Here is a 21393-nt window from a genome sequence, read left to right on the forward strand (position 1 = left end):
AAAAAGAGGACCCGATTACCTGCATAAGTTTCATTTTGTGGTGTACCACCCCTAATCATAAGTGAATTTGAATCTTTCTGTTTAGTTTTGATTTTCGAAAATAAATCACAAAATATTGAAACAAATATCATTGTTTGGCTTAATTCAGGTATTCTTAATTAAACAGTACCACAGACTTTATTGAGCAATTGAAAATATACACAAGGAACAATAGCTTTTTCTCTGTATTTTTTTTTTTTAATTTGACTGTCTTCTGATTAAATAACCCAGTTTCGATCATGGAAAGGGCACTTGTTTCTACAGTAGCTGTGTACAGCTTGCTCAGTTCCAAGTACTGTCTCCACGTTTCTTCCTTGTCATTGTTGAGGCTGTATCTCCACTTGCTCAGGAAGCAAATTCTACAAGATTGCAAGAATTAACCCCCTAAGTTGTTCTTTCAGATTCTATTTCTCCATAGAGTTCAGCTAACTTTTTAAATTCGGGTCCCCAGTCTCCAAGGTAGTGATAATCCTGGTCTGACTGTGTGGTCGCTGAATCCAGTGAGCTGATGGACCCAGCCTCTGATCTCTGACCTTCATAAGCATAAGTCTGAAGAGAGTCATAAGGGGGGACACTGGGGTCGAGGTCGGCTTCTGCCAGTTTTTGCTTAATAAATTCCTGAACATCTATACTTTCCAGGGTGGACAATGTCTGGTGTCTGGGGGTGAGTTTCACTTCGGGTCTGATATCTCTCCGATACTTGAGCTCCTCAGCGGCAGATGGGTTCCTCAAGGCTGTGATGTCAAAGGCCTCGGTGTCTTCCTCTCCGCCACCCTCGTCATCATAGGTGACCACATTCTCCCTCACGTCCTCCTCAGAGATGATCAGCGGCTCTTTTTTGCTGCGTCTCAGGGTGATAAAAAGTACTACAATTGCTGAAGAAAAATGGAAAAGAGGATGGAGAGTTAGAAAAAAGGATGGAAGTTCTTGGAGATTTGACATCAGCAACTACATTCTATTTAGGCTTGCACTGTAACACCATCCTGATCTCTGCACTTTCTGGATAACAGTTGAAGGGGTTTCTTTTTGTTTGTTTGTTTTGTTTCTTTTGGTTTTTCATTTGCTTGTTTGTTTGTTTGTTTGTTTTAAATCTCAAGGAATGTGAAAATGATTTCTCTACAAGGCCTTGGGAATCACTGATCTTTTCTAGAAAAACACAATATTTTCATTTGTCAGACCTATGATTTCAGGATTCCTGGCTCACCATGGTCTGTCATCCAGTCTGCACACTAAGGGAAACAGATGATGGAAGAGCACAACGGAATTTTCCCTGGGAGAATAACGGTGGGTGTTGGTCTATGTATAGATTCTAGGCAGATACACTAAAGGAAGGACATTTTTAGTTTCTGTCAAATAAGAAGGAGCCCATACTTTAAACCCTTTCCTTTTGATGCTTTGTAGGAAACCAAAGCAGGAATATTTTACATGGTTGATCCCTTTTGCTCAGTATTTTTTAGAATTATATTATCAGGCATTAATAATTGCATATATCTCTCAAGCTGCACAAGATGTTATTTTATTTGTACTTAAGTTTCAGAGGAATTTTTTAGATTACCAAATGTTTTTTACATAACACTTTGATTTAATCCTCACAGAAAAGTTTGGGTTTCCTCAAGGAAACTGAGGCTCAAGAGAAATTCCATGAATAACTAAGATCTGACTCTAAGATCACACAAATAGCAGATAGAGGAACTTAGACTGTAACCTACAACTTCTCACACCAAAGGTGATGATGCTTCCATTATCATATTCCATTTTGTTATTTAAAAAATATGGAACAAGGAACTGAGTTGGGCATGTGGATTATTACCAGTAATATCACAACCATTAGATGAAATGATGTAAATGGATCTTGGGCAGTTTGCTTTGGCTGTTTCTCAGTATTTTCAAATCTTTCTATTTGATGATACTAAGCCATTACTAAATAGAAAGAATTACCTTACTTCTACTTTGTGCTATTAGGCCCAGTATTCTTTACTTCAGCTTTACAAAATGTTCTCGGTCAGCTGAAATCTAGGTTTTATGATAACAGTTATTAGGGGCATTGATATTTTAAACATTCTTTATAATGTGATAATCAAAGATGTACACTCAAAAGGCATACATATATGTGTGTGTATAATGTGTACATATATGTATAACATAGATAAATATGCATATATAGAAACAGTTTAGATATATACAGCATGTGACATACTTATGCTATACACACACACACATACAAATATACACCTACAGACATGTATTTTTATCTGAAATTCAGGTTTCTATATTGTATTTTATCTATTTATTTCTGTATACTGTATTTTATCTGGCAACTTTACTGATAGGTATCTTTAACAAATACTTGTAAAGCAGACAAATACCAGGTTAGCTATCCTCTGATAAAGAAAAAAGCTGGTTCCCTAGAAATTGACCTTTTATCTCATACCTCTAAAAAGTAACTTTTCTTACTTTATCATTATTGTTTCCTTGTTTCTCTTTATAATTCAATGCATTTTATGCATATCCCTAAATGTTACAATAAATGAGCCTTGCCTGTTTTTAAACTAGATATCACAGTGTATATGAACTTCGAAGATGACAATAGAAAGTGGAAAAGGAGATTTTCAAGCCAGAAGTGCAAAGAAAAATATCAGAGAATTTACTACACATGGAAAGAGATGGTCACAATGAATTGGAGAATCTAATTTTGCAGAGAAAGGGCAAGTGAGCACCTACAGGAATGAAGAAAAAATATATATAAAAAGACAAAACATCTGTAGAAAGGGCCAGAAAAATCATCTGGAAGTGTATGGAATAAAAGGACTCGGTAATGGCAGAATTGAACAAAGGAGATTCTGGTAGACAAGTGGAAACAGTGAGTCACTGCGTCTGGAGTGATTATAGAAAGCTGAAATGAAATGCAGATGCCATTATGTGGCCCTGCTTCACCAATATTATGTTTGTTTGTTTATTTATTATCTAAGATTTTTATTCATAAATAATCTCTAAACCCAATGTGGGGCTCTGACTTGTAACTGCGAGATCAAGAATCACATGCTCTACTCACTGAGCCAGCCAGGGACCCCCAAATATTATGCTATTTAAAAACAGTTTCTCAAACCTGCTACTTATACTTTGAAGACATTATTAATACAGCACCTTATTTTGATACTTTTGCTGATTGTAGCAAATGTATATCTAATACCTTACTATTTAAAGATTTACTTATTTTGAGAGAGAGAGAGAAAGAAAGATTGGGGGAGGGGCAGAGATGAGGGACAGAGAATCCCAAGCAGACTGCCTGCTGAGCATGGAGCTTGACACAGGGTTTGATCCCAGGACCCTGAGATCATGACCTGAACAGAAATCAATGGTGGACCCTTAACCAACTGAGCCACCCAGGTGCCCCAATACCTTACTATTTATTTCAGTGTAAAACCTGCTTAGGGCATTCTAATTCAATGTCCCAAATAGCATCCCCAATAACTTATTCCATTCCATTCAGAGGCTTTGATTTATCACCCATTATATATTTCTGCTCATCTTTATGATTAAGGAGGTTGTTCTAAATAAAAACATCTATTTATACAAACAAATTTTTTAATAGTAAAGTGTCTTACTTTTGTCAATAAACCAAGTTACTTTTTTAATGTTAAAATGATTGATTGATTTCAAGGGAGTTTATGTGCATGCATACCAGGGAGAATGTGATCAATATTATTATTAAAAAGTATGGATATAATTTGCATCCTTCACCAATATCAGTGCCCTGTTTGCCTAATGAAATATAGGGGATAAAGCTGGAATTATTATTATGACAGCTCATATTTACTCATTTTCCCAAATTAAAAAAATATTCCTGATATATTTTGATTCAAAATATAGATATTAGTTAAGTTTGAACTCTGAGGTCTCACACTATCTCTTTCCTAAGCATGGACAGTCATTTTCCAGTGACCAGAGATTTCTAGATTTATTCCATATCTATTTAGTATATCAACATACAATTAACCATATAATCTGGGACATTTTTAAGAGGAAACAGGGATTTCATTTATAATTACTCTAGGACAGCAGGGCAAATATGGACATGTGGTCCCTCTAGTCAAAGATAATTTTAGAGAAACTCAGAAAAGAATGTGGAAGCACTAATAATTAGGTGTGTTTCCAGGGAATTGCTTTATATTCATTTTTGTTCAGTCAATGTTTCTGGAGCAAATCATACACAGTACAGACTCTGTAAATAATTCTTAAGTGGACTAACAAAAGAATAATCTCTGTAGAGTGATGATGTGGCATAACCTCACTAGGAAGATAATTTTTAAATATAGTTTTAAGTCAGCTTATGGTCATTAATAATACCAAACACCTAATTTTGCTTGATAATAATTTTTAATGTTTGAAAGCCAAACTAAACGTTTGCCAAAAAAAAATCCACAAATCAAATATATTTTAGAGAATGAAGATAACAATTACATACACAGTTTTGAGAGTTAAGCTCTTTTTAAAAATGGCAGCCAAATGAGTATTTTCAAATGACTTCCCTCCCCCTCACAGTCTAGCAACCCATACATGTGAAACAAGGTACCTCTTCTTAAAGTGGGTTATTTGGGGAAGAGATAACTTGACAGAGCCATGGCATTATAAAATAAATGAGATAGAGTGCTTACCCCTTTGTTCAAAATTATATAAGATTTTCAGTATTTTGAAGTTTTATATAATCTGGATTAAAATATTAAACTGTAGTGTTTGGGGAGGATTTTAGTCTAATGACTATTTTATTCTTGGTTAGTATATTCCTTTTCCTTCTCTTTGAGTTTGGTTAGGATTTTTAAATTCATTTTATTCTCTTTATTTATGAAACTTAAAATGAATTTACTGAGTTTTATTCATTTTATTCATGAATGAATTCAAATTTAGAGAAACATTTTTGTATTTCCTTTCTCATATCATTCCACTCATTTATTAATTTATTTATCCATGATTCCACAGTGCTCGGACTTCTAAGGGGTTTTGCATTTTCATAACATAAACTGTCATAGTGCTTGCATTTGAATACATTATATACTGACTCCCAACATATTTCCCCAAAATACTTTTCATAGTAGAGTTTTTTTTTTCCCATAAATATCACCTCATTCTTTTTTATACCATCTTATGTTGGTACCAAGTTTGGCAGAAATGAGGTGGCCCAAGTCAGGAAGATTACTTTTACTAGATCCTGTTGTGCTATTGGTTATACCAGTTGATGACACTTCTCACTGGAACTTATTTTTGCAGACCAAGGGGAGCTCATACAGTCATGTCAGATAGCTCAGCTGACAAGCAGGTTGGCACATGTCTCCACATTGATTCCACCTTTGTTCCTAGGCCTTCACACTCCTCACATTAAATTTACCCTGATCCTCACTGATCAGGAAATTTATGTCCAAGAGTAGGAACAATCCAGATGGTAGACTCATCTAAGTTACCGGCTTATATTTGTTTTGTAGACTGAAGGGCAGGTGACAGAGGCCTGATTCAGAGACTAACTCAATGGTTTATTGTGCTAAGCTATGATTTCTGTTTGCTCTGGACCATTACAAGGGATGGGATGCAGGTTGGGAAAGAAATGTCAGATCCCCAGAAGGGAAAAAGAACTCTCATTATCCTTCCTCTAGCACCAAATTCTGATTGCATCATGAAGGCTCACCCTAAAGTCTCTCCCCTACATCCCATCAAAAAAGGGTCTTAAAAAGGTAATTCTGACAAATCATAACCTGACTCACGATGTGCACATGTACCATTCAAAGTGAGGCCCACAATTTCAGATAATCGATATACACACATGCATGGAATCTATAAGAAAACATAAATAAGCACCACAAAATTTTATAGATGACTCTAAGGTTCTTTACTAGTTGATACTTTATTTTTATAGAGTTGTAAATAGAAACAAGAGACTGTAGAGGTCGCCTGAGATCATACAGTTAATTAGTGGCAAAACCAGGGCTGGGTTCATATAAGTCATTTCCACAAACAGCTGATAATCAGAAAACTTTTCAATATTAAAATATTCATTTCACAATTTGTTTAGCTGTTAGTTTTTAATGTTATTTCAGAATTACAAAAAGTTCTAAAATAAAGTTTTGCTACCTCTGGTGTTGCTGATCTTTTCCTTGGAAATTATGAGCTTGCACAGTAACAAACATTATTTTGAAATGACAAATGACTACATTCTGAGTCTACTGTCTAAGTATCTTCTGAATAAAAATAAAAATCCTTACAACTGTCATGAAAAGTAAAAATTACATTATAAATAATGGTTGTTTAAACCTGAAGTAACAAAATGATTCTGCAAGCTTTGGATAAAACTGTAAAAATACATTTGAGATTCAATAAAAATTGAAGGAGTAAACATATTAAATGGCACCTCTGTTTCATTAGTCCTCTGGGGGAGCATAAAATTTAGAATGCTCTCTTATTTACCCCAAAGGAGAAATGACATTTTTATAAAATCTATTAAAGGGAACTATTGTTTCTTGCTATAATAAAATGTTATTTTACATAATATACCTTAAATACACCTGTATATTAACATTTTTAATTAAATTTTTAAGCCTTTACCTTAGTATACAAAGATGGTTTGATGGTGCTAGATGAAAACAAAAGGCACAGATAAGTGACGCCTCCAAATGAACTATCTTTCAAAATCAGGACTTTGGTAGACCTTATACTAAAGTCACAAAGTTCTATTCTTTGTGGTTTAGGATAGGAACCCTGGAGGGATCAATATTTGTACTTGCTTTATTTTATTTTATCTTATTTTCCATTTTTGTTTTGTATGTGAGCTTTTGTTTTGAATTTCAAACAGAAAAAAAGTAATACATAAATGCCTAAAGCAAATAACAGTTGTAACCAATTAATTCATAAAGAAATAAAATTACGAAAGCCGAATTTTCCTGGTTTCCTTCACCTTGCATCTACTATAAGACTTTACCGCAGTGAAATACTTCCAGTGAAGGGGCACTAAACCTCCATGCTTCACTTTGCTAAGTGCAATTGATACGTTTGTTTTTTATTTTTTTTAATTATTTATTTATTTGAGAGAGAGAGAGAGAGCATATGTATGGGTGGGGGAGGGAGGTGGAGGAGAGGAAGAGGAATAAGCAAACTCCCAGCTGATCAGGGAACCCAGAGCAGGGCTTGACCCTGGGATCATGACATGAGCAGAAGGCAGATGCTTAACCTACTGAGCCACCCAGACGCCCCTGGTACATTTAGATATACAATTTACTTAACCTTTGATCAACTTTTGATTGCAACTGTTGAATGCTCTGTCCTCTTTGATATACTTTTTACCCTTTGACTTTGATGACATCATACTTTACTTTAATTCCTCTTTTTTCTCTGACGTCCCCTTCACTCTGTCCTGCCATCACATCCTTCTTGACACGGTGACCATGCTGGAACTCATCACAGCTCATCCTAGTTTATTATCTCAACAAAGTGCACCTCTGGTGCCCCTAGCTCAATGAGGAACAGGGTCCACATTCAGCAAGAGATAGAAAGTTTTCTTTGATCTTCTGCTAACTCAAACAATATCTAATTTATCCAAGATCATTTTTTTTTTAATTTCAGCTATTTTGTTTTTATCCCTTGGAAACTTGTTCCAAGAAAGAGACACCATGTCATAAACATTAGGTATTTGTTCACTGACACAAAATTATCAGTGCTGTAGTTTTCAAATGGAATCTCAGGGACTGCCAGTAAATATTTTGTTAAAATTTTGATAAAAAATTTTCACCCCGGCATCTGCATCATATTATCCAAGATCACTTTTGATTTCACCTAAGACATCTTGATATTATCTACTCTTCACCTCTGTTCTAACTCTGCTAGTCCAAACTATGCTGAGAGAGACTGCTATCCTGATTTCATTGTCTACGTGCTCTGCCTCCACTGTGAGACTTGTTCTCTACTTCATTTATAGTCATCTTTTTTCAAAATACAAATCTTATGATGGACTCACTGCTTCTCTTGCTTTAAATGTCTCTTTATACTCTAGAATGAAGCCTAACATCTACCATGTTCAATGAAGCCCCAAACTGGTTTTTGTTTGTTTGTTTGTCTGTTTGTTTTGTTTTTTTGCCTCAAACTGTCTTAACGCTGCTGAAATAACCATCCCACTTCTCAGCCTCGTTCTACCTTCTTCTGCTCCTTCTGTACTGGCCATTTGTCTTTACCTCAGGAACAAAATAAGGAACATCTCTTGCAAAAAAAAAAAAGAAAAAAGAAAAAGTCTTTCTCAACAAAGCATATATATATTTTTTTATTTTCCTTCCATGTGTGAACAGTACTGAGAAACAAGCAAAAGAGAAGGTTGCTAAGAGAAAGCATCAAAGAATTAGGAGAACATGCTGGGTAAGTAAGTATGTACCCACTTTGAACAATGAAACAGAAAGATGACTTACATCTATTTCTCTTGTTATAGAAAAATCTGGATTTGTGCTCTTGCTGAAATAGCAGTTTTAAAGAGTTTATAGTAATAGCTTCATATGTGGTTATGATAACTTAGACTATGAAAATGATAATCCATAATTAGAGAAAGTGCCCTATTTTTTATTAAAATGAAATATAATGCAAATCTCAAGTAAAAATCCTATTAAGCAATAAAATTTAACACCTCTAAGGCCAAAATTATTTAGAGCAGCACTTTAAAATTCAGCTAACATTGATGATTAAGTAATATTTTTGACCAATAGAAATTGCTACAAGAAATCTATTTTTTATTTGGTGTTTAGATTCATTATATTTATTTATTTAATTTATTTTTTAAAAAAAGATTTTACTTATTTGACAGACAGATCACAAGTAGGCAGAGAGGCAGGCAGAGAGAGGAGGAAACAGGTTCCCTGCCGAGCAGAGAGCCTGAGGCGGGGCTGGATCCCAGGACTCTGGGATCATGACCCCAGGGAAGGAAGAGGCTTTAACCCACTGAGCCACCCAGGCGCTCCTAGATTCATTTTAGAATGATATCAGTTATCTTCTTTGAAATCTATTATAAGAGCCGTTTTAGTATGGTATTTAGAATTTTTAGTATGAATTCTTTTTAAAATGGATCCTTCCCCAATATTTCTCTTATCGTCTATCTTTTCTTCTGTTATTTCGACTCTTTCATCCCATTTGAATCAAATTATTTATAGATCAGCTATGGTATTGAGAAAGCTAAACAAGAGGAAGTCTGTGCAGTTATATTTTGTGGTCCAAATTCTTGGGTTCTGTCAAAACGACTTTCTTTCTCTCTCTTTTCTAATGCACTGTTGGCCATTGTAAGGTACATTCCGAATCATCATCACACAACGTTAGGAGGCTGGAGGACTCACCTAGGAGAATGACAACACACAGCAGAATAGCGATTAAGGCCCCTGTACTCAAGCCAGCCGAGGACAGGAACGCTTCCGCGTGGCAGGTCCGCACTCGCCCATCTCTCTCGCATGCACAAACCCTGACGGTGAGGGTGCTGCTGCTGCTGAGAGAGGGGATTCCACCATCAGAGATCATAATGGGGAGATAATACACATCCTGAATAGTTCGACTAAATCTCCTCCGCCTTGTCAGAATGCTGGCTGTGTTATCTATGACAGACATAAGCAAAACAAAATGTACTTAGTAAAGCCGCCATTCAAGATTCACATTTCCTTTAATGGATAAAATGGGTATCTGTGATTTTTTTTTTTTTAATTTTAGCTTATGAAATGGACACAGGAACATGAAGGGGCGATCATTAAAGCATGACTAATAAATGTTCTTAAACTGAGATACTGATTTGGAAAAATTAATTGAGCCCAAACTAAAAGAGAAGGGGAAGAGTAGAAGACAGAGGAGTGAACAAGCAGTCAACATTTCGGACATGGACATAATAGCAAAAAGATTTAAAAGACGACAGATGGCTTCAAGCCAATGGGTCCTGGCCTTTGAGAAGAGACAGTGGTCCCCATCCCAAACTTTGTGACTCAAGGTAAGCAATAGGAACAGACATCTCTGTTATTAGCAAACTACTCAGGCGATGTTAATGTACAAAAAAAGGGGGCCACTGGTATAGATGATAAATTACAGAGATCAGCTCAATTGACAAACTTTTTCAGACTTAATTGTGATTTGAATCGCTCTCATTATAGTAGGTGCAACATGGAAAGTTAATGATGAATAAAATAGTTAATTCTATTTTTATGTACTTTTAAAATACTATATATTACATTAAATGCCTGCATGATAAATCTGTGGATTAAAGATTTTGATCTATCCACAAAACCTCATAAGGGAGAAGATGTTAAATTTCTAATTTTTTAAGAAAAATCATTTTTACTATAAATAATAATTCTAAAACCCAGAGCATAAATTGCCCAAAATCAAAGAGCTAAATAATCAGGATACAACCTCAATACATTCTAGAACCCTGCTCAAAACCACAATGTCATGCTGCCTTTTTACTCATTAACATTATACTGATGTTCTCAAGTGCACATAGTATATGGTAATCTAAGTATTGTTATTCCTCATTCCAGCAAGCCTGTTGACCAAAAGACCCTTTTGGTATATACTTCGAGGTGCTGCGCAGATTCCCGGCATGGAATAACTAGTTAACCTAGCTATAGATTATCACCTGGCCCTATGTTGCATCCTTCCGGAGCAGCAGTTCCTTAGTGACTCATTGCTCCAAGGTTATAAAGGTCTAGCCATTTCTACTGAATGTAGACATAGTGAATGGCAGGTTTAGTTCCACAGCTTTACTCTTGGGTCAGCGGTGAGGCATTAAATTTGCATAGCAGTTCAATTTCTCACTCTGTTCAACCTTCTTCCTCTCACTGCCCCACAGATGTTGATCCCAAGGGCACACTCCCGTAAACAACCTGCACTCTAAATTCCAGTTCAGAGTTTGCTTCTGGAGAACCTAACCTGAAGCAACACCTGTGAGTTAATTATCTTTCACTAAAAAGTAAGGGAATCATTACACAATGACATTTAGGAATTCTTTTATCTCGTCGATTGTTTTATTCTGAAAATTGGAATTCTGTTACATATGAGTATGTTTAAGATAGTCATGATACAATAACTTACAGCTATGCTTTCTTGATTTTACATGGCCAAATTAAAGCAATAGAAAGATAAACTTTTCAAATATTCAATGTAATACAGATAATAAAACACATGAATCATATATATGTATTCATAATCATATACACACATACACATATGACTATATACATATGCCTATACATATAATTGAAGGTTTGTTATAGAGCACAAATAGCTAATAAGAAATCACAAAAGGTTTTCTTACCCAGTAGAAAAGGAAAAAAAAATAATGTATCAATTGTGTATTCTTTTTTTTTTTTTTAAGATTTTATTTATTTATTTGACAGAGAGAGAGATCACAAGTAGGCAGAGAGGCAGGCAGAGAGAGAGGGGTAAGCAGTCTCCACACGGAGCAGAGAGCCCAATGCGGGCTCAATCCCAGGACCCTGAGATCATGACCTGAGCTGAAGGCAGAAGCTTAACCCGCTGAGCCACCCAGGGACCCCATCAATTGTCTATTCTGAAACAAGTCGTGAATAGGGAAAGAAAAATAGCATAAATTCATCATGTGTGTTATATAACCATACAGTCACAAGCACTCTCCCAGAAACCTGAACTTTGAGGAAGCACGTTTCTTGGCTATAGGATGTTGCATCATGATTAATATAAACTCGCCTATATGTACAACTCTCTAGTCCAAGGCAAAGGTATGAACTAAGTGTTCACAGGCACAAACATGTTTGAGAATCTCACTGCTGGCCTCTGAAGAAGAGATGTAAGGCACTGGCCCTTGATTTCAATAAACATCATTAATAATGTGTAGAATGACCTAACATGCAACAGTGGGTATGGACTCCCTTTTATAGCTCTCACCTAATGTTCACTTTATATCCTTAATTTGGAAGCATACTCTGTTTCAGAATAATTATTTGAAATGCAATCAGAAACAAAGAGAAAGCCAGGAAATGTTTCTACTACACCTTAAGTTCTTAAATAGAAAGCTCTCAGACACAGAAACCTAAAAAATATTCTTTCTTTTTTTTTTCCAGGTGAAGTTTTGACTTTTGAAAGGAAAAGAGGATTCATGAAGCAAAGAGCTTCCTACCTAGAAAGATTTAGCTGAGCAGAATAATGAGTTCGTGAAAAGGGATATTGTGTACCTAACCGGAACTGCAAAAAATGTACTTGACTGAAAGCTCACTGAACTTGAACAAGGAAACTTTGAACTAAAATGAGAGAGGTGAGAAGATATATATGAATATGTATACATATATATCTTACTTACTTTTATACTTATACACAGAGAACAAAATTTGTCTTGTTGAAACTGAAAAATTTGTTGTCAAGAGCAACAACGAATCTCTAAACTTGAAGTACAATTAAAACAATATACACCAAATTTTATAGAAAATCTTGACTTCCAAGTGGATAAAAATTAATTTGAGCTGAATAAAGGGCAGCTATAGTAGGATGGAACATCTGTGAATGAAAAGTGTTAATTATCGATGCCAAATAAAGGACAGTCTCTAATAATGTGTACCTAAGTTTGTTCCTTAATTTTAATTCTCAATACTTTGGATGAAGACAGAAGCTCGTAGAACTCTTAGAAACCAAGCAAATATATTAGGTTAGGATTTAAAAAGACACTGAACAGCTAGCACAAAGACCTTACACTAAAACAATGTGAAACAAAGATGCTTATTAGATGGCAAAAATATCGTATAAGAGAGATCTTGAGTACCAGCAATTATTCTGCAATATATATCTCTGAAAGCAGGAATAAGGCCACAGGGAGGTAAAACAAAACAAAACAAAACAACTACAACAACAAAAACTAAAACAGTCTTGGAATCATTCAACAAAGGTATGAGATATCTATGCATCTCTTTATTGAGAAGACTGCACTGGAATAATGGGTGTACTTTTGAGTTTACTAGCTTAAAAGTGCTACTTTACCCCAAAAGGTGTTTTAGAAGATTTTGGAAAGAGAAAAAAAAAATTAGAATAATGTATCATGAGAAGAGTCTTTGAAGCAATAGTGTGAAAACTCTACATGTCCCATATGAACTCAGGTGACCAAATGGTCTCAGAAATTGGCCAGAAATTTTGGGAAAGTCTCTTAGTAATTCATGTCTTTCTGAGTATAATCAGTACATTCCTGATATTCCCATTAACTATATCTTCAATGTAATTTAGAAATTGCCTTGAATGTGATTTACTCTTTTAATATAGATGACAAAGAATTTTTTATTTTAATATATAGTCTATTTCTTTCTCTTAAAAGGATATGGGCACATACAGGAGGAGGTAGGGAGACTGCTGTGCATATGTAAGTTCTGACTCATGAGGACACTTGATTTTTTTTTAAAGATTTCATTTATTTATTTGACAGAGATCACAAGTAGGCAGAGAGGCAGGCAAAGAGATGGGGGGAGGGATCCGGCTCCCCGCTAAGCAGAGAGCCTGATGTGGGGCTTGATCCCAGAACTCTTAGATCATGACCTGAGCCAAAGGCAGAGGCTTAACCCACTGAACCACCCAGGCATCCCCTGGACACTAAAAAAGTAGTGAAAGAGGTAAGATTTGGAGTCCTTTGACAAGTGATCACAAAAATAAAATTCATTTTGGAGCTCTAAGAACTCCAGGGATTTTACAACTGATTGGTAAGTCACAAAAAATATTTACAGTAAAATATACTGTTGAATAGATAGGTACACTTGCAACCTTTCTTTTTCTACAGGGACAGAAGGCTAGAGAATATGATAGTACAATGTAAGTTGCATATTAGTTCTGGAATTCATACAAAAGTTTCTGAAATTACTACTATGTATCTTATTTGTTGTTTATTTAACATTTTTAAAGATTATTTATTTATGTATTTATTTAGAGAAAGAGTGAGCAGGGGGAGGGAGAACAAGGAGAGGGAGAGAGAACCTCCCGCAGATTCTGAGCGTGGAGCCTAATATAGGGCTTGATCCCATGACACAGAGATCATGACTAGAGTCAGATGATTAACCAACTAAGCCACATGGGTCCCCTTTTTGTTTATTATTTTGAGAGATTTGAAAGATTCTAATCTCTGGTGCTACTTGTGTAAACTGTAAAACAATTTAAGTTAAAATAGGTATGCTTTTAAAATACTCCTGGAGCAAAACAGATCCTATATTTAAGTCCAAAATTGCCTTATATCTTAGTAAGTATTAAAACTATGTGTTCTTCAAAACACTTTAATTATTAGACACCTATACACTCCCTGCCATTTCATAGGATTCTTTATTTGATAATGCAGGTATGAAGATATGCTGTATCTCAACCGTAGCCAATAGACTATTAAAATATTTCCAAACCCACCAGAACAACAGAAGTGTTTGAGATTCCCCAGATGTGGATCTCTAATTGAACTAAACTTTTTTTTTTTTTTTTTTGATTATTAAAAAAATGTCTGAAGTGAAAGCTAGGAAATAAAAACTTCATTTTTCCAGACAAATAAATATACATGACTTCATATTGTTTTCATTTATTTTCTGGCCTAGCAGCCATAAGATCCATTCATAATTTAACTGTGATTGGAGCCCATGCATGAAACAATGCTCTTTTGCTTTCCTGTAAAGCTCCTCTTACATAACAGTACTTGATAAATAATGATTTGAACTACATTCAGCAGGAACTTGTCTTCTGTTATGGTTTCCTTATTATGTTGACATGTATTAAGACATTAAAATGAAAATGAACTTGTATATCCTGTAACACTTTAGCAGCATTATTTCCTCATGCTCTGAATTTAATGTTCTTTCCTTCTCTCCTGCTTCCTGGCTTCCCGTTCTTTTAGCCTCGAATTGCCCTAATAGCCATTTTCAGACTCCGACTTTGCCTGTTCATTTAAGTTTGTAAACATCCTCCTGGTCTCACTTGAATTTCTGCCAAGCCACAAATGTATGATCCAATATGTCATTATGTTCCTAGTTTGCACCCTGAAATGTCGTGCCTTTGACCATCTGCCACACTCCCTCTTGCTAATCTTTAAACCCCAGATAAACACCACCATCCAATGTCTAAGGTTTCTGCTTTCAGATTCATAAAAAAAAAAAAAAAAAAAAAAATGTATGTTAGTAAAACAGTTATGACCATCTCAACTGGCTCCAAGTGTGTAGAGAAACTTTGACCGTGCTCTGAAAGGAGATTAGAAATCAACCTATTACTATCCATTCTTTATCAGATTCCTGGCTGTAGCTATTGAGTTTCTTTTGCCGTTTTCTTTTGCGCTCTCATCTTCCACTCACAGCAGGAAAACATCTATCCCCAAAAGAAGCTACCATCTATTATCAACATTTTAAAACCACATTTGAAACTGCTCAATTCCTCTTTGATTTTCATTATGTCTGTATCTACAAGATTATGTATTAAAGACTTAAACAAGAACATAAGTACATCTGAAGCAAAAATATGAATCTTGAAGAATATCAGCAAATCTGCTCATGAATAACACATGAATTTGTATAAGTGTTAATAACAGTGGAGAAGGTGATGAAAAAAAGAAGCTTTTAAAATAGAAATCCAACCCCAAATTCAGAATAATTCATGAACGTATCACAATAATATAATACTTATATACTTATAGAGGTAGATATAAGAGTAGTTTATAAAAAAAATATCCGGACTATAAGAGAAACCCCTTACCCATTACTGATCACATACTTTTAACAACTACTATTATTCTTAGCAGGGAATGGATAAATCAAAGTAGATGATACTATGTTTCGAGTCACTATATTTATAAACACTGAAGGAAATTGTAAGGAAAAATCTTCAGCTTTAAAAAGTGAACACATAATCCTATTTATGAAGTTGTTTAATGTTTCCCCTGCCTCAGGACAGAGGGTGGAGTACATACAGGACTCCTGTCGGAGACATTGTGTCCTTCCTGCCATGCAGGCAGAGAATAGCCTTCCCGTTCACAAACAGAAATCAAAACAAAGAGGCACAGAATGGTAGAACTAGTCATACTTTTATTTTTTCTACTTTTATGTTTTTGCTCAAAGAATATGAGTTAGCTCTCCTTTTGTTGTCACTACGAGTAGGAGTATAAAAAGGTGAGAGACAGTGGAGTCTGTCAATTATTTTAGGAAAAAATACATAGAGACGTAAAAAAAAAAAGATTAAAATAACTAAGAAGAAAATAACAGAATATTTTACTAACTAGAGCAAAAGGGCCTCTAAAACAAGTCACTGCATTTGCAAGTCATGCCTCCCCATTTTGGGGTCAAGATGGTATGTGAACCGTTTGCCTTCTAGCAAGTCCCGTTTTGAGTCTCTACCTTGTCATGAAGGACAGTGTGATTGTATCGGGTGTGACAGCCCTCCTGTTAGTAAGGAGGACCGTGATCCGACTGGGAGGGAAAGGAGATCCCTAGTAGAACCAAAACAGCAAGTCCCAGCCTCACCAGAGTGCAGGTAAGTCCGAGCAAGGCAAAGCTGCCATCACATCCCCTAAGGCTGTGTGAAGGGTCATTAGTAACTATATTCTGAGTTCGACTATGGGTCTGTTATTTTATTTAGGAATGGGAGAAACTGCTAAATGGTCTCTGGAAGCCCTATGGATAAAAACAGAATTTTAAATGGTTCTACTCTGTAGAGAAATTAAGCACAATACACCACCAGCTGCGAGTTCTCATTTGAAGGACAAAAATAAACTATGGGAGTATTGACTACTACAAAACTGATAATGCCAAAGAAGTACAAAATATACATAAAACCTCTGGTGGTTCCCAGTATATATCAGACTAAATAACCACATTTCACTACTAATGGACCGTGAAATCTGAAAGAAAAGGCTCCCAAAAGACACCTTTTTGTTGTCGTTGTTACTTTTTACAGATAGGACTTTTTTTTTTTTTTTAAGACTTTATTCATCCATTTGAAAAGGGAAAAAGAGAGAGAGCAAAGCAGAGGGAGAGGGAGAAGCAGGCTCCTGGCTGAGCAGGGAGCCCGATGTGAAGCTCAATTCCAGGACCCTGAGATCATGACCTGAGATGAAGGCAGACACTTAGCCAACTGAGCCACCCAGGCTCCCCCAAAAGACACCCTTTTAACTTTTTAACAGAGTCAAAATTGAAAATAGTCCTCATGTTAAAGTTAGTGTAAACTTAGATATCCTTTCAATCAAACCCAAATAGCCACAAGTAAAAACACTATTTTCCAGCATTGCCTTTTAAGTATTTTGGTAAAAATCATAAAACAACTTATAAATAATATTGCTGTCACTTTTAGAAGTATAAATGAATATTGCAAAGAAACAATACAAGGTGATTAAAAGAAGGAAAAAACAAAATCTTCAAAATGCTGCAACAAGGTGAAAATGAGAGTCTACAGATTCTTTTGTTTAGTATGATTAAAATGGTAAGCTTCAGTGCAGCTCATTCATTTAAAAATGTGGTATTTCGACTCTATCATTTTTTAAAGAATGTGAGTATCTACGAAAGTAGAAAATGCATTATCTAAAGAAGAAAACTGAGAGACAAATATGAGTAGTAGATGTTCTTGAAAGCAAATTATCAATAAAATTATGATAAGGAATTTCAAATTTGGAAGGCATATTAAATGCGATTTAGGGCCCTGCAAACAGAGATACAAGTGTACATATAGTTATAAATGATCTCTTCCCCTAGCAAAATCTGTAAGATTTACAAATGCACTTGGCAATTAGAGTTAAGCCTAGGAATTAGGCTGGCAAATCTCCTTGCATCAAATAAAACCTAGTCCCTCAAGAGGCAGCATAAAGACCATGAAGCAGAACAGATTTACCTGGTAGACTAATGATAATTTTAGATTGGGGGATTAGATTACACTTTTGTATTATAAAATGAATGAACAAAGTTATTGTGTGCACAGAACCCTGGTATAAACTTATTCTCACGGACTTTGTGACATTATGGCTGTAGATGTTTGGTTAAGAAGTGGAAATGAAACAATGGAGTTTTTGAGGCTAAAAGTTCATTGAAGTTCATTGGTCGCAATTTTAAGATTAGGTGGTTGGGGATGCCTGGGGTCTGTTAAGTTGGACTCTTGATTTTGGCTCAGGTCATGATCTCAGTGTCATGATCTTAGGGTCATGAGATTAAGACCTGCATCTGGCTCTGTGCTTAGTGGGGAGTTTACTTGAGATTCTCTCTCTCCCTTTGTCCCTCCCCTCGGCCCCCTCAATCTCTCTTTAAAATAAATAAACAAATCTTTGAAAAAATATAAACAAAGATTCGGTGGTCTTTGGAAAAATTTCATTTTAAGCAGAAAGCATTTTTTGCTTTTTTTTTGTTGTTTTAGAGTAATGTAATTTAAAAATGTTGTGACTTAAATATTTTCTTCTGAACTTTTCTTTTTTATTTTAAAATTATTATTGATATGTTAGTTAATGATAAATAAGGTCATTATTAAACATACTGTATATGTTGCAAAAAGAAAAATTAGAAATCCTTCACTTGGTTATTTTCCAAATCAAAGTCTTTAGTATTTAATAGGTAAGGGTCCTAATTTTCCAAATAAATATTACAGATTTTGGTTGAATACAAAATTTTCTATCCACCACAGTTTGGTATTAGAGCAACTAAAGGATTAACTAAAGGGTATATTTTCCAGCGTAGAATATAGCACAGTGCTTAATGCTTATTATGTTCTCAGGAGTGAATCCAATGTCTGTGTCTCTGCTTTGCCACATCTCCCCGGCTAGATCTTCTAACTGTTGTTGCATTCTGTCCTCTCTATGCTGTCTCAATTCTTCATCTAATTGAAAAGTGTTCTCAGGTTCACTTTACCTGGTGGAACAGGTTCTATCCTGTAAGGTCAAATCATGTTCTATGTCTTTTGAACAATACAATCTTTAGTGATCTCCTTAAAGGAACTCAAGTGTCACTGAGTTCACAAGTTACATTTCATAACATCCTCATTTCCCCAACTAGATGGCAAGTCCCCCATAAGCAAGCTTTGTGTTTTAACTCCTAACATTCTGGACAGCTTAGATCACTGAGGGCCTTATACACCACAGTCAACGCACGCCCCTTTACAGATTAAGTGGTAGGAGAAAACCAATGTTAATCTAAGAGCTGACTACAGAATTTCTTTTAGAAGGTGGAAAAAAAAAAAAAGCTCATTCTTTCTAAGAAGAGAGAATAAGAAGGGTGATGAATAGTAACATAGTGTGAGTCTTCTATAGAATGCTGGAAGCCGTGTAAATGTCAAACAATGAAATAAAGCCGTGTGTGTGTGTGTGCATGTGTGTGTGCATTTCAGGTGCTTTGCTTCATTTTTAAATTAAAAACAATAAATAAAGGCACCAGGGTGGCTCAGTGGGTTAAGCCTCTGCCTTCGGCTCAGGTCATGATCTCAGGGTCCTCGGATCGAGCCCTGCATCAGGCTCTCTGCTCAGCGGGGAGCCTGCTTCCCCTTCTCTCTCTCTCTGCCTGCCTCTCTGCCTACTTGTGATCTCTCTTTCTGTCAAATAAATAAATAAAATCTTTAAAAAAAAAAACCAAGGGGCGCTTGGGTGGCTCAGTGGGTTAAGCCGCTGCCTTCGGCTCAGGTCATGATCTCAGGGTCCTGGGATCGAGCCCCGCATCGGGCTCTCTGCTCGGCAGGGAGCCTGCTTCCTCCTCTCTCTCTGCCTGCCTCTCTGCCTACTTGTGATCTCTCTGTCAAATAAATAAATAAAGTCTTAAAAAAAAATTAAAAAATTAAAAAAAAAAAAACAAAACAATAAATTAGTATGTTCTTATTGGAAAAATCCAAAGACCATTTCACAGACATTTCTTAAGAAGCATGTTTTCTATATTATCATTATTGCTCATACATGTGATTAAACTCTACACTTAAATCATTATTTCTGTTTGATGTGTAATTATATATTGTTCATTTTATACTTTGTCTCTGCCTTTTCAGATATTCTTATCTTATTTTCATGGGGCTGCTGTAGCTCCAAATATTTTATCCATGGAATTTTATTACACTTGATAGTTTTTTAGATTTTTCTGAGGCATTCAGCATTTTAAAATACTCTTCCCTAATTGTCATATGAGTGATATCCTAATAAGAAGAGGATTATTTTATTGTAGTTCTTTTGTTCAAACGTCACTAAAAGAAGACCCATGGACTATTAGCTTGTAATGTTGCAAATGAGCACTTCAGGACCATTTATACTCCTTACAATTTATATTCATTGTCTGGAAATTGGTAAAGTTATTTTCTTATTTGTCAACTTAAGGAATTTCTCTGGCATTTTATGTATACACATATTCTATCAATCTTAAATATGTCTTTACAAGAGTAATTTATTTGGGTATTTCATATTATGGTTCCATCTATGTAATTCTTTTTTAGTTACCTTCAATGTACCCTTTATAACTTGTAACTCTTCCTATGTAATTTCAAATTCTTTATATTTTGATCTCTCTTTAGAAGCGTGAAATAGTAATGATTGTCTCCATATCTCCATTTTACAAAAGAGGAAACCAACACACTGAGAATGAGGACGTGGCAGTAGTTTCACACATAATCCGCAGAGAACCCAGGTTTCAAATAGAGGCGAACTATTTCCAGACTCTACTAAAACATTCTTCTTTGCTGCTTTTCCCTCTTATTTTTCTTGATAGATACTTACTTAAAATTTCCTCTGTGTCAGATATCATGGTAGGATTTAGGAATATAGCAGGTAAATAAATCAGACAAAAGTCCTTGTATTCCTGAATCTTACAGTCTAAATGGGGAGAGAACCCACAGTGTGACAATGGCTGTCATTAGGGAGATGACAGCTATCATATAACCATCTGTCATTTAAAAAAAGTGGATCTGCTCTGGTTGAGGTCTCTTGGGTACTGGGTATTGGGTGACTGAGGTGCTGGCCAATTTGCTCTTAAAGGCGTTAACTTTTTCCGGTTATGATTCAGAGTATGGATGGAGTCATGGTTTCCCCAGACTGTGGTGAAGAGAGGGAAGTGACTGAAGCTTGATAGAGGAGACAAACCAGGAGAGGTAGCAAAATGCCACAGGACTCAAGAGCAGGAGGTTCCCAAGGACATGGGCCCCACCTCGCATGCCCCTTGAGAGTGTGGTGAAAGCACTGTTCTCTGGGGCAGTGTTGCTTCTTCTTCCATCTTTCTGATTACTAATTCACTTTTCAGCACTAGTTGAGTTTTTCTATCTTACCAGAAATTTTAAATTGGCAAAGTTTTCATGTGTCCACTCAAAAAGTCTGTATGGTTTTCTCTTTCTAATAGCAAATGCCTCCCAATGTATACTAACTGCCTCTGTCTTTCAACCTATGTGACC

The 21393-nt window shown here is 35.6% G+C and overlaps 1 protein-coding gene across 1 annotated transcript in view; it reads right to left on the reverse strand.

Moving 5' to 3' along the window:
- Window positions 1-215: 215 nt before the first annotated feature.
- CDH18 (cadherin 18) overlaps window positions 216-21393 on the reverse strand; it is a 482604-nt gene continuing 461426 nt past the window's right edge. The window contains 2 exon segments of the mRNA XM_047731353.1: window positions 216-914; window positions 9390-9641. Coding sequence (XP_047587309.1) covers window positions 424-914; window positions 9390-9641 — 743 coding nt within the window. The 3' untranslated portion in view covers window positions 216-423.

Source organism: Lutra lutra, chromosome 5 (genome assembly GCF_902655055.1).
Source record: "Lutra lutra chromosome 5, mLutLut1.2, whole genome shotgun sequence".
NCBI lineage: Eukaryota > Metazoa > Chordata > Mammalia > Carnivora > Mustelidae > Lutra > Lutra lutra.